Source organism: Indicator indicator, chromosome 13 (assembly GCF_027791375.1).
Source record: "Indicator indicator isolate 239-I01 chromosome 13, UM_Iind_1.1, whole genome shotgun sequence".
Classification (NCBI taxonomy): Eukaryota; Metazoa; Chordata; class Aves; order Piciformes; family Indicatoridae; genus Indicator; species Indicator indicator.
In genome coordinates, this window is record NC_072022.1 from 25,503,208 (window position 1) to 25,517,230 (window position 14,023).

Consider the following 14,023-nt stretch of genomic DNA (forward strand, 5'->3'; position numbering starts at 1 on the left):
ATCTGGTGTTTCATTTCTCCCTTTCTGTATCATTTATATGTTGATGCACTGAGTCAAGCTTGTCCTCACGGCTGGTGTCTGCCTCGCTGCTTTCAAAAAATTGTTACTTTTGTTGGCCAGCTTTATCATTCCCCACCAGCAGTACTCCAGTTTGCATATGGCTTTAGTGTGTACACAGAAGTGGATAGCTCCTTGTATTTAAGGAAGCATAAATTATATCGCAACAGGTGCAGACAAAGGTGAGCAGGAAGTGATAAGGGAAATAGAGAGTTTGCCACAGAGGGAGAGACAAGAAGAGTTTGGCTGATCTAATTTAGGAAAGTGGAGACTTCATCAATTAAAAAGAATTGTCAAAGCTAAAGAGATTCAGCATAAACATCCAAGAGTATTGTTTAAGCTAGAAATGGTAACATTTGCTGTCATAAAAATCAGATTCTAAGGCAGACAGACCGACAAAAAAAGTGAAGTTTAATGTATGTGTGTGATACAAACTTGAACATAGAAGGTTTCACCTAAACATGAGGAGAAAATTCTTTACATGAGGGTGACGAAGCACTGGAACAGGCTGCCCAGAGAGGTTGTGGAGCCTCCTTCTCTGGAGACTTTCAAAACCCACCTGGAGGCATTATTTTGTGTACTACCCTGGGTGATCCTGCTTTGGCAGGGGGGTTGGACTTGATGACCTCTGGAGGTCCCTTCCAACCTCTTATGTTCTATGATTCTATGATTCTATGCCACATATCATGCTGTTGCCTACAAGCAGATTGTGATGGATGATGCAGGATGACCTCTCCTTGTGTCTTCTGTTGCCCTAAAACGAACAGGAGCACTCCAGTCCTGAACAGGAGCACTCTAGTCCTGAGTGCTTCTTTTCCTCACTGACCTACACAACACCACCCTGACAGGACAGCTTTGCTCAGCCTGAAGCAGTATTTCTCGTCAGTATGGACAAAAGGGGTGGGAAAACAAAGAGCTTTTCTTCAGGTAGTTTTGTAACCTGATCTAGAAGGTGAGTCAGCCTCTTCTAACAGCAGCTGTTCCAAGGACATGCAGTGGTTAACTATCCAAGTTTGTGCTGCCACTTCCTGATTCTGCCTTGTGAGTGATCTAAGCTGGGGCATGATCGGAGCATTTAAATGAACTTTTCAAGCCCCTCCAGAAAAGAAAGGCCAGGGACAGCAGGCTGGCAATGGGAGATAGTGCAGAGGAATAGAGGCATTGGGAAGGAACCACAAATCACTTGTGCTGAGCTGCTGTAATCAAACTGATGAAGACAGAAACTCTGAAAAGAAAACCACCTGGAAAGTTCTCTTAGGGAAAGAAGTGAGAATTTGTTTGCATGCCATGGCTCACTTCTGCAAGTCCTGAAAGTTCTCTGAAATGTGAAAGAGATCCTCAAGTGTGCCAATGGAAAAGACAGGTATGTTTATCTTTAAAATAATACTACCCTACAGCATGAAGACACAGCAAGGGTGACCAGTGCTGCTTTCCAGCTCCATAAATGTGCATGGACACCTAGTGACATTGCTTTGTGTAGGTTTTGTATTTAGAAGAAATACAGCTCTGACAGGCTCTGAAGAGCAGGACTTTTCATAATTTTAAGTACTCTGCCCTGAACACTTGTTCAAAGGCAGGTAACTTCCAACACAGTAAGAAAATTGTGTGTAATAAGAAAACAATAAGAAAACAATAAGAAAACTGATGTGTATACATCAGTATATATATATACCCACATTTATATACACATGCACACAGATAAAAGAATGTAAATGTTCCTAACCTTTCTAACCTGCTTTACTCTGATGTTTTCCCCCTGGCCTTACTCTTGCTATAATAACATGGAAACTATCTGTACAAGTCAGAGAGTTTCTGATCCTTCCTCACACGTTTCTCTTTTTTGGAAAGTTGATGCCAGTGACATTCTGTGTAGCTGACAGTTATTAAAATGTTCATGTGCTCTACGGATGACAGCAAATTGTGGAATGAATGTTATGTGGGGGCCTGTACCAGGGAAGGGGGAATCTGTGTGAGCACAGATATCCATTTATGAGCTCTGGTGTGTTACAGGATTGAGGTCTGAGTGCAGGTCATTCCCCTTCCAGCAAACAGTAGAATTTGATACATGTCTTTTCCACATAGTCCTTACAAAGCAGAAGTCAATGAATACCTGCTTAGTTTTTAATGCCTGCTCTGTTAAAAGCATGTGCGTGGGCAAATGCTGGCATTAAAACTAAAGAAAGAGCATTCAATTCACGTTAGGAGAAAAACGAAGCAGCTTCAGAATCACCAGGTTATTATAGCTTGTGTAGTAGAAACAGAAATAAGCAAAGAATGTGTAGAAATTATAAAGCCAAACTTTAATTTCCCTGTGAGTTGGTCACTGAAACTGAGATCAGTGAAGTACTAAACTGTTCCAACAAGGTGTCTGGGGGGGCTTGTTTCCTTCCAGCAGTGGAACACTCCCAGTGTTCATAGCTAGGATGCCTGGTTGGTTTCTGCACTATCAGCTTTGCACTAAGGTTCTGTTTGCCTGTTCTACCCTCAGTTTGGGAGCCTATGGAATTGTTCAGGCAAGGATGTTCTTGTACTTCCTGTTGCACACTTCCTCCTCTCACCTTCCTGACTGCTGGACTGGCCTCTGGCATGGAGAATCACATTGGTGTCAAACTTGAACTAACATCCCCTCAAAACAGGGACATCTCAGCCTTGTTACTTAAATGTGGCCACAAGACTGTGAGCTGAGCCTGGGGATTAAATGACAGTGGAAGCAGCAGGTCAGCCCTCAGTGCTGGGTGGCTGGGTGGGATGACCTTAGGGGCAGTCTGCATTAATGAAGCAGCAGAGAGTGACACTTGTACCACAGGCAACTGGGACCACTGAGTGCTGTGCTAATACAGAGCATTTCCAGTTCCTTTTGAAGGAGGGAAAATGAATTCAGAGTGTGGTCTACTAGACACTGCTTTTCTGGTCTTAGGAAGGAGAGAATAGTAGGAAATTCTCCTTGCATCTGCCATTATGAAAGAAGGTAAGCAAAAATAAATGTTTCTAAAACTAATTCTTTCTGTCTGTTCATCCCCTGACAGATGACATTCAGAGCTGCAGGGATAAGCATGAAGAGGACATCCCGAAGAGCTCCCCATTTGGCTTTGTTATAAAACAATTCCAAGGGAAGAGTTCCTCTTCTGGAAAAAGAGAAGAGCAGCCTTCAGCCATCAGAAAATTCTTCAGGGGCTTTGACATTGGGAAATCTGAGGGCAAGGACAGAAGTGAAATCAAAGAAACAGAAATAGACAACTCTGGAACTGATGATCAGAATGAGAAGCAAGATCTCCCTGTAGAAGGTAATGCAGGTGTGCATGTGGATGTATTTAATTCATAGAAAATCAGCTGCTTTTCTTGATGCCAGAATCCTGCATTTTGCTGCCTACAGCTTATACTTTAGCTCGGATTTGTTCCTGACTGGACCACCTCCCTGGGCTGCCCAGGGAGGTGGTGGAGTCACCATCCCTGGAGGTGTTCAAGAGGGGATTGGACGTGGCACTTGGTGCCATGGTTTAGATAGTCATGAGGTTTAGGGTGACAGGTTGGACTCGATGATCTTTGAGGTCTCTTCCAGCCTTCTTGATTCTATGATTCTATGATTCTATGATTCTATGATTGTCAAGCATGTGCCCTCTAATTTGGTAGGTGCCAAGCAAGGAGTGAGATCCATGTTGCTGAGGAGGGATAAAGCTTTTGGGTGAACCCTCTCTCTATCTCCAAAGCGAGAGGGCAGTGCTGGAGTCAGCTCATTAGCTGCAGAGCTTATTTGGTTTCAAAGCCAAGATCTGAGCAGTAGTTTGGCTTGTATTTAAGATATGTCTCTGGCCATCCTGCTGCTAAAGGCAGACAACAAGAGCAGACGTTTCTGACCACTGGACACTGGTGAGGAGGAGGGGAAGGGAATGGAAATTCATCATGTATGTTAATTTATGCACACAAAAATACTCTTTGCATCCGTACTAGAGAAAACGAGGCTAATTTTAAAAGAGAGCTGGATGATGAGGCTTAGATCCCCATCCTTGTCCTAAGAGTTTTGAGTAATTTTGGGGAAAGAGTGAGAGGACAGCTACTGAAACTAGGAACACTGTTTTGTGAAATTTTTGGCTGCTTTTTTTTTTTTTTTTTTGGCTATAGACATTATATGAAATTACTGATCTGCTAAAGCTTTGTGGTGATCTGATTTATAGTGATCTTTACACTCAGGTTATTGGTCCACACTGGTCAAGATAGCTTGGTTTACTGACAGATTTAGTCCATTTCCTAAAATGGGGAGGTTTAGCCTGGATGTTAGGAAGAGATTCTTCACAGAAAGAGTGATTGGCCATTGGAATGGGTTGCTGAGGGAGGTGGTGGAGGAGGTCACCACCCCTAGAAGTATTTAAAATAAGACTGCATGAAGAACTTATGCCATGGTTTAGTTGATTAGATAGTGTTGGGTGATAGGTTGGACTTGATGATCTCAAAGGTCTTTTCCAACTTGGTTAATTCTGTGATTCTGTGAAAATGTTCACCCTACAGCCTACAAGTTTTACACATTGTGTTAGCAGCAGAGGTAACCAGGACCCTGTTTCTTTCTTATTCAGATGGACTTTCACATCTTATTTCTGAAGCAGAGTCACCATCTGGTGAGCAGAGATTTAACCAATTCATGCAGAAACTGGGCAAGAAACACAGTAGGAAGAATCTGGATCTAAATAACTGTGCACTAAGTGCAGCAGATGTAACAGAGCTGGGTAAAGACACATTTTATTAATACATGTCTTTCATTCTTCTTTGCCTATTCAATTATTCACTCTCCTCTTTTCCCCTGTCTTGCTTTTACAAAGGTCTGGCTTTAATATTTGATTTGATGGTCCTAGGGCCCTGAGAAATCTTAATCAATAAATTATATAAATTATGTAGCATATTTAAATATAAAAACCCTACAAGTGTGTGAAGCAGGTGAATGTCCTTACACTCAGACTACAGATCAGAAACCTGAGGTGCAAATTTTTATGCCTTTATAATGCTGTGTTGGTTGTAGAAAGCATCTCTGTATTAAGATGTATTGAACTCCAGGGTGAGTAGATAATGTGCAAACACAATACACTTTATTTTATTTTTATTTCTTTTCACAGCTTCTTTACTGCCATTTCTCCGAGAGCTGGAAGAGATCAGCCTGTCTTGGAATGGTTGTGTTGGTGGGACTTTGAAAGCTCTCACTGTTCATCTTCATCAAGTGAACCTGTTAAAAGTCCTTCGACTTAACAACTGCAGGCTGACAGCTGAGGATGTCATCTCCTTAGGTACAGGATTTCATTTACATTTACTTCCAGACAGCTTGAGTCTAATGTAATCCATCTCAGCTCATCCTACATCCTACTCCTGCTGCTTTCATACTGGGCAAGGGAAACTCCTGCTGTGAAAGAGTGGAAAGAACTTGAGCTTATGAGTGGCCTTATGCATTTGAGTATCTGCTGAGTTCATTTCTCAGGGTACAAAGCTCTCATATTCAGAAGGGAACAGAATTCAGTCCTGTTTGCAGGAAAGCATGTTTTCAATTTGGATAAGTATTATTTTGGCTAGCTTTGATATCTAATGGTAGACAGAGAACTGAAACAGAGTCAGTCATAACAGGGTCACCCTAGGTCTTCATGCTGCAGGACAGATGAGGGCTCATCACAAAAAAAATAAATCATTTGGAGGAGGCTTTAAACCACCAGTGCTGCCTCAAAGCATTATAAATTGGTTTTGCAATTCTTGGAGGATCTTATTCCTCTACTTACTTCCTTGCTTGGGGTGCCTGCAACCCTGCTGCCCCCAAGGCATGAGATGTAAAAGTTTTAAAGATGGTGTTATGCACTAAGGTTCTGATGCTGAGTCACTTTCCTCTGGGCCTGGAGTTTACTCCGAGGTGGGTCTGTGATTTGTATCAAAAAGAAGGAGAAACACAATCAGCTGGGAACTACAGTAGCTACTGCTTAATTTGCAAGTTCTAAAAATCAGTCTGAGTTATAAAGCTGGGATTTATGTCATTCATTTATGTCATTCAGGCTTTTCCCAGGAAAAGTTCAGTAATAAAATGACATATGTGGTGGTAAGTCAACAGTGGGTCACACTGACTGTTGGGCAGGAAAACTCTACAAAAGCTGGTGAAAATACTTAGTCTGCTTCTGCTGAGGTTAAAGCCTGTGTGTCATTTTCATCACATTTTTTCAAATTTATTTCATCCTTTTTCAACCCCTTTTCTCATATTTTTTTTTCCCTCTTGAGTTTCATTGGTTATATTTCCAATAGATTTATTCTGCCTGGTTCTCCTGTGCTGTTTCCTTCCTCTTTCTGGCTTGGCCTCTGCTGAAACTGATTGTAGGACTTGAATTTCTCGTCAAAAAATGATGTTCTTGACATGTGGAACAGCAAGAGTCAGTTTGCATTGCTTTTGCTTGTGATTTTCAAAATAGCATCTGTCTGGGGCGGTGTGACCACTTGTGGACTCGGTGCATTGTGCTTAGAAATCAATGCCTCAAACATAACTATAAAACCAACCTCTCCTATGTGATTGCTCAGAGCTGTGACTGTGAGAGGTGGTAGGAAACGATTCCTGGAGTTGTACTCCTTTATTTATCTTCTGGGTGGAAAATTTGTTTGGCATGCTAAGTCCTCATGTCAAACGGAGACAAGCTGTGGGGCAGAGGCAAACCCACTTCTCAGCTGCAGAGCATTGCTCAGTATTCAAGACTGAGACAACACTTTAACATATATGCAAAAAAAAAAATTAAGACATGTCCTTTTCTCTCAAACCTGGATGTTCACTTAAAAAAAAAAAAAGTTAAATCATTAATTTCCTATTATAATTTTTTTGTGAAGAATTAATTATGAAAGCACACAGACATGAAAGGGGTTTATTATTAAAATACAATTCTCAATTACTGGCTTGATGTCAAGACTTCAGATCAACTTTCTCTATGACACTTTGAAATTGTATTTGCATATGGCCTGATTAATTGATCCTTCTTGGGAATGAGTTTATGCAAATATGCATCTGCCTCCCTTCTCTGGAGGGAAAGGAAGTGAGGGAGCTGGATTTAGCAGTGGGGTGTTGGTATTACAAAGAAGCACTAACACAGTTCACATTGGTGGGTGCATCCAGCCCGGAAAAGGCTCATTTTTCTGAGTGTAATCAAAATCAGTGCTGTCTGCCTTGGAATCATGGGAAAGTTTGGGCCAAAACAATGCTCATCTTGATTTGTTATGATGTGAGTCAGAAATTCCTCTCAGAAATGCAAGTTTTATGTTTCAGAAATAGTTGTGAGAAGACTTCTTTCATCCCCTTCAAAATGACCTGTGGACATAGTACAGAGGATGTTGGAAGTCTGCCAAATAAAATAGAGCAGAACTATTCAGGGCAGTAAATTCAGACTTGTCACTTGTATTGATTTCCCTGTAGACTGGACTTTCTGGGTCCTGGCACAGGTCTACAGTGATGGCCAAACAATCTGATAAGGATCTGGGAACCTGAATAGGTTGTGTGTACTGTGACAATGACTTGTGATCTATGTTGCTTCTTAGACAAGGTGGAAATTTATACACCATTGCTGCAGTAGCAATAATTTATGACATATACCAATTTTCCTGGCAAGCCATTTAAAATATAGTGAGTTGAGAATTAAGTGATTAACCTTCCTCTTTAATCCATTCCAAACTTGTGTTTTTATCTTTCACTGAATTCGATACCTAGAACAAATCATCTTAGACTTCTGTTACAGGAGAGGCATCTGAAATCATTTCTCAACTTGAAGAACTGGATTTATCATGGAACAGTAACATAGGTGGAAGACTGTCACTCCTGACAAAGAAACTCCAGAAAGAATGCAAGTTAAAACTTCTGAAAATTACAGACTGTAACCTGACAGCAAAGGATGGAGAATCCCTTGGTATGTGTGTCCATCTAGCTGGATTGAGTCTGGCCTCACAATGCCACTTGTCTGCCTTAGATGATGGTTGTATTGAGCTCAAGTTTAGTGGAAAGTTAACTTATTTCAGGCTCTGTATTGTAACAGTATTTACTACAGAGTGTGTGGATTTAATGAAATTTATTCAAAAGAAGAAAGTTGTTCTCTCTGATCAAATGAGGTAGGGTTCAGAAGAAGAGTTAGATCTAAACCACAGTCTGCTTCAGTGGTTCAGGGTGGCTGGATCCTTTGAGACCCTGAGCAAGTCAAGTGTGACAGAATTAAGCAGCTGAATTTGTATTCAGCCATGAGATGGGAAAGAAGGCCTGAGGGATGGGAATTTAGGCTAAGTTGTTAACCACTCATCACCTCTCCCGTCTTTCCTCTCACCACAACTGAATCCTGTGTGGCCTTTTGATCTGATTCTGTATTTTGAAAGATATTTTCTCCCTAAAGAAAAGCCCTTGTGGTCTCATCTGCACTGCAGGAGATGGCCCATATACAACACACAGTCCTCTCTCTTTTCATTAGAAATTTGTCTTTCTCTTTGTATTCCTGCCTTTTTATTCTGTACTTTTCTTGTATTTGGTACTGTTCTTGTATTTTTTCACCTTTCTTTTCATGCAGACTTTTCACTGATTTTCTTGATTCCTGTCCAACTTTTGTTTTGCTCTATTTTTTAGGTAGAACAGGAACTTAGTAAGCCCAAACCACACATACAGGCAAAACCAGCCTCTTCCTGTTTGTTAGGGTGATATATTTTCCTAGGCTTCACCTATATATTTTCCAGACATTTACAAGCTCTGGTTTTCTTTTTCTTCCCCCAGCTGAAATTCTGACTGTGATCCCAAACCTCGAGGTATTAGATCTCTCTATCAACACACAGATCGGCTCCAGCATGAAAGCTATTGCTCAGGATCTGAAACACGTGCCAGGCTTGAAAGAGTTAAACTTGCACATGTGTGGATTAAAGCACGACAGCCTCCAGGGCTTAGGTTAGACTTTATGTTCAGAAAGACTTTCATTCTGAATAAATTGTACATCTGAAAATCATTTAGGAAAGGCAATGAGGTGGGATTTTGCTGATGGTTTGGCAGTATTAATGGGCAATCGTTATTTGCTGTTTGAGGATTGATAAAAGACTACAGAGACTTCCAGCAGGAGTAGCATTTATCTTCCTTGAGCTCAAACATGTGAGAGTCAATGGGGAGAGTTACCCTCCACCCCATTTATCTGAGACACATCTTAGGGTAGATTAGTGGCTCTCTGGATGTGCTTCCTCTCTCCCCTGACGGAGCATAGACAAGGGCACAGAGAGGCTGGCAAACTTTTAACAAGGTAATCCTGCTCTCAGAGGGAAACTCAAATTCACCATCATGACTTAATGAGTGTCCAGTGATGCCATCTGAAATTGGCTTATTATCTGTCTCTCTCCCTAGTGGAGGTCTGATCCATAAGACAAAACAACTGGCACTAATTAGCACATCAGTAGTAATTTCAGCAAAAGGATGAGGATTGAATGGATCTGGGGAATGAGCTGGCCTCACCTTCACCTGCTCTTTCAGGGAAGAATGGAGTTGCAGAGATGGGGAAGCTTTGTGGCATTACTGTGTGTCTGCTGTGATTATACACTGAAGCTTAGCCTAAGAGCTTTGCCTGCAATACCTTGATATTGCAAACTTTGATATTAAATAAATACTGAAGCTGTGACCTGTGCTGTTGCAGCAGCCAGTGACCAGCCTGCTCCCTTTTCCATTTCAGATGCTGCTTTACAGCACCTTGCAGTGCTAAGAAAGTTAGACATATCATATAATAAAGAGATTGGTGGTGGCTTTAAAGACTTGACTGCTCATCTGGCCAGCTTGAAAAATCTGGAAGTCCTTGATCTCCACCGGTGCTGTCTAACAGAAGAGGATGTGACTGTTCTGTGTAAGGATGTGCTGAGGAAATCCATTCAGAAGCTAGGGTTTGACTTCTGAAAGTATCTCAAGGGTGTTTCTGCCCAGCCCAGTCTAGCAGATCTCAGGACATTTTCTTCAGGCAGTTCTGGCAGTGCAGTGTGGAGGATAGCTTTCTTTATTCAGTGTGGAGGATAGCTTTCTTTATTCAGTGTGGAGGGGAATTTTTCCTCATTCAAAGGAAATCTTGTAGTAACTGATCCCATGTGGAACTATGGACCTGAATCTGCCACGATTCAGGCCCATGATGGGAATGTATGAACTGCACTGAGAGCTGCTGTTGTTGATAGTCAGTAATTTTGGAAAGATCCAGGGACAGTTCTCCTGATGGTTTAAACTGCCATGGATCCAGGGTGTGTATGTGCAGGTAAAGGTAACTGCCTAAAACTCACTTGGTGAATTGTAAGTCAGGTAGAGACTCATGGTAGGAGATCTTGCATTGCTGCTGCTTTGAAGAAAAGCTGATGATTACAGCTTCCAGGCTGAAGTGATCCAACTCTGAAGTACTATCAGGAACTAAAAGACTTTTCCCATTCAGTGAGATGATTTATTTTTCTGTGTGCATTATCATAACTTTTTAACTTTGTTTTTTACTCCACAGAACAACATCAAAAATCTCATGACTCAAAGCCTGTATTGTCCACATCTTAAAGAAGATAATTTGAAAAGCCATTGAGGAAGCATTGGGGAATTATTAACTATTAGTCATAGCCGTCATGCTTTGTTTTTAATTTATTGACTAATAGAGCAAAAGAACATGAGTATAAAGGAGTTTCAGTGAGCAGTGAAGACATTTGGAATTAACCCCCTTAACATTTAACGTTAAATTCCCTACTTCACCTAGAAAATTTCAACAGGAAGCCATGCTCTGACAACCTTCCATGCAGTGTGGAATACCTAATTTCTTACACACCCCTGCTGTGAAAATTACAAGGCTATTTATGGACTAAAACACTACTCACCATAAATTTGAGTGTCAGAACTTGGCTTTGACTTTCAGATTGATTTATAAAGACAAGAAATTATGTCAGGCAAATATACAACTACATATTTGTTCTGGATCAGTGACTGCCTAATAAATATTTCATGTTTTCATAGCCCAGGTGATACCTTTACTCTCCAATCTTCAAGAGCTGAATTTATCTTCGAATAAAAATGTAGGAGTCTCACCTGAGCCTCTTCTGGGCAGGCTCAGGTTTTTACCGAAGCTGAGATCTTTGGCCATCAGCAACTGTGATTTAGGTGAAGAGTCATTTTCATCACTAGGTAGGAATGTTTTTTTTTAAAGTGTTGTCTATTCTCTCTGTATCCTTGTGGAACAAAGCATTTCACTCCCCTTTGGCTGAACTCCAGAGCTCATGGTTATTTTACACCACAGGTCCCAAATTAAAAAGCCTGTGGTGAAACCAGTGCTTCATGGGACCTGTTTGCAAGGGAAGACCACTGTGTGCCTTCCCCATTACACCTGACTAGATAAAGTCCTTTTAGTGTTTTGTCTGACAGGAAGCTTTTGTATACTCCCTACTTTTGGACAAGAAAGGAAAACGTGATTTCATACTATGCTATAATTTTAGTTTGGTTGTAACACTGCATTTGCAGTTTTGTAGGGCAAAGTTTTGGCTGAACGTTTTTCACCTCACTGCAGGAAGAAGTTTCAGAAGAAACTTTCTGAGATGTAGTTAAGGATGGGGCAGTGGAGAAACTAAGGTGATGACTGCAGTAGTGGAAAAGGTATTGCAGAGCCATGAAGAAAAGTCCAGTCTGACACAGGATGTGTAAATTCAGCCTCTTTTGCCTGCTTATTGCAAATCTCACTAGATTAGTGGCTGCACTGTCCCTTTGATAGGTGTTCCATATGGCACATGAAATCTAAGTACAGAGGGATCTGTTAGCCACTGTGTATTGTACTTGTATTTTATGCTGCTTACGAGTGACATTGAAACTTATAGTAAAGCTTGCTTGCTTTCAGCAGAAGCAGTAGCAGACTAAACTGGTCTGAGATCCCTGCAGGAACAGTACTATATTTATATCATTACAATTATGTAAGAGTGACATCATGGAAATTGGTATTGTCAGAAGATAACAGAGCATTCCACCTTGCATGGTGAGTTCACAGGAAAAAAAAATGCTGTCTTTAAATCAAGACAAAATTGTTTAAAACAAGCTATTAAATTAATTTAACTTCAGTGGGACAAGGTGAAGCCAATAATGTAAACAGAGCAAGAACCCCCTCCACAGAGTCTTTAAATATTCTACAGGCAGGCTCTTCTTATACTCTTTTGTCTGGCTTCTACTAGGATAAATTAAGTCATTGTAAGCACAAGTAGGCAGCCTGTTCGGAGCCTATTTGCAGCTGAATTGCCAGTGAGGTGTCTGTCAAGGCCCTGTTGTCTTCTCTTAGTAAGCAGAAGTTGCTGGTCTTAATCTTTTCAGCTGAGGCTGCCCTTCACCTTCCTGAACTGGAGATATTAGACCTATCTTGGAATAAGTGCGTTGGTGGGAACCTAAAGCTGCTTTTGGGAGCACTAAAGCTTGCAACGGAGATTCAAGTGTTAAGACTGAGCAGCTGTAACTTGGTGGCTGAAGATTTGACGCTTCTAAGTATGTATAACATGGTATTTACTAGCAGTCAAGGAGCTGGGGCATTTAGACCACAAGTCAGAAGGGACTTGTTCCATGGGCTGAGCATGTTTTTGCATAAATCAAAAGAAAAGATGGGAAATACAGCAGTGGTTTTTTTTTTTTCTGTTTCATTTTGCTGAGGGCTGTTCCCTGTGCATGCACAGTGCAAAAGCTGAAACAAAGAGCAAAGTGCAAAGAATCTTGTAGCTGATTTATCTGTCAGTACAAAAAGGCAGCATTTAGAAAATGTAGGGTTTATATCTGTTTTGTTTTGGTTTAATTATTATTATTTAAAGCTGCCTCTGAATTTTATTTTGCTCAGTTGCTGTTTTGGGTTCAGTAATTTATAGAAAATGTAGATGGTGACAGCCAATAATACAGGCACTGCCAGCTCTCAGTCCACTAGGTGTGCTTCTGGGGCCAGGCTGTTGTGGGAGAATTAAAAGAGAAATATTTTCTCCCACCTCTTAGCAGCTGCTCAGAAATACTGGAAAGTGGAAACCTGATGAAGGAATAAAGCCCAGGATCCTTTTAAAATCTGTTTATTTTATAATCATCCTTGTGATTCTGTGGGCCTGACTCATGGGGTTTGTGTCTGGGACTGGCAGTGGTTGTGTGACAGCTATTAAAGCTCTGTAATCTGAAGGCTGCTGAGAAGCCTGAATATTTCTGCTTTCACAAACATCACCCTCAATGGATGTCTCCTTTGCCAATCATACCTTAAGCATCCCAGTTCCCTTTAGGGCATATTATGTCCATTACCCTCCGACAGTGAGAGGTGGTTGTTGTAATCATGCAACCTCATCTAGTTTTGCTTTCCCCTTTCTACATCTCCCTGTGAAGCCTGTCTGCCTGTTTTAATTGGCACTTGATATAACTTCCTTCCAACTGGCTTCTAGGCTGCCATGCAATTTTAACTTGTTACTTCTGTTCCTTTCCAATTGCCTGCCTTTTAAATGTTGCACACTCCTTCAGCTGTGACAAAAGGGTCTGAGATCAACAGCAAGTGGTTTTATATTACTGAGGAGCTGAATCTTGCTGTTTGACTGCTGAAAAACCTTAAATAACGTGGTGTTAAAATGCTGCTCCTTAGAAAGCTTTCAAAGCACTTGCCAGGATGCGTTAGCTGTGTTTGTGTCGTTTCTTACAGCGCTACTGGCGCAGGACGGCCACCTAGCCAGATTGCGGGAGCTGGATGTGAGCTATAACAACAACATCTCTGATGAAGGGTGGGTCCTCTTCTGTCAAGGCTTAGCAGCATTCAAAGAACTCTCAGAGCTGGATGTCAGCCTTCGACCGTCATCCTGCCGTGACTGTGGGACATGGTTCAGCGAGCTGCTAGCAGCCCTGACACAGCTGCCTGCCTTGGCAGAGCTGGGGATGCAGAGGTGGCTCCTTTCAGAGTCGCAGCAGAAACAACTGGAGAGCTTTAATCAAGGCAGCAAAAGAAACATTCGTTTTGACTGCTGA

The 14,023-nt window shown here is 41.4% G+C and overlaps 1 protein-coding gene across 1 annotated transcript; it reads left to right on the top strand.

The window, feature by feature from the left end:
- Window positions 1-1,407: 1,407 nt before the first annotated feature.
- On the top strand, window positions 1,408-14,023 carry LRRC31 (leucine rich repeat containing 31). The gene is made up of 10 exons (XM_054386231.1): window positions 1,408-1,420; window positions 3,084-3,341; window positions 4,626-4,775; window positions 5,160-5,327; window positions 7,788-7,955; window positions 8,801-8,968; window positions 9,735-9,902; window positions 11,030-11,197; window positions 12,365-12,532; window positions 13,704-14,023. Exons 1-10 carry the CDS (start codon window positions 1,408-1,410, stop codon window positions 14,021-14,023), a joined length of 1,749 nt encoding a protein of 582 aa, XP_054242206.1.

Excerpts from the sequence above, each read along its gene's own strand:
- LRRC31 (XM_054386231.1), top strand. Across the intron at positions 7,956-8,800 it reads AAAGGATGGAGAATCCCTTG|CTGAAATTCTGACTGTGATC; the intron begins GTATGTGTGTCC and ends TTCTTCCCCCAG. Across the intron at positions 9,903-11,029 it reads AGAGGATGTGACTGTTCTGT|CCCAGGTGATACCTTTACTC; the intron begins GTAAGGATGTGC and ends ATGTTTTCATAG.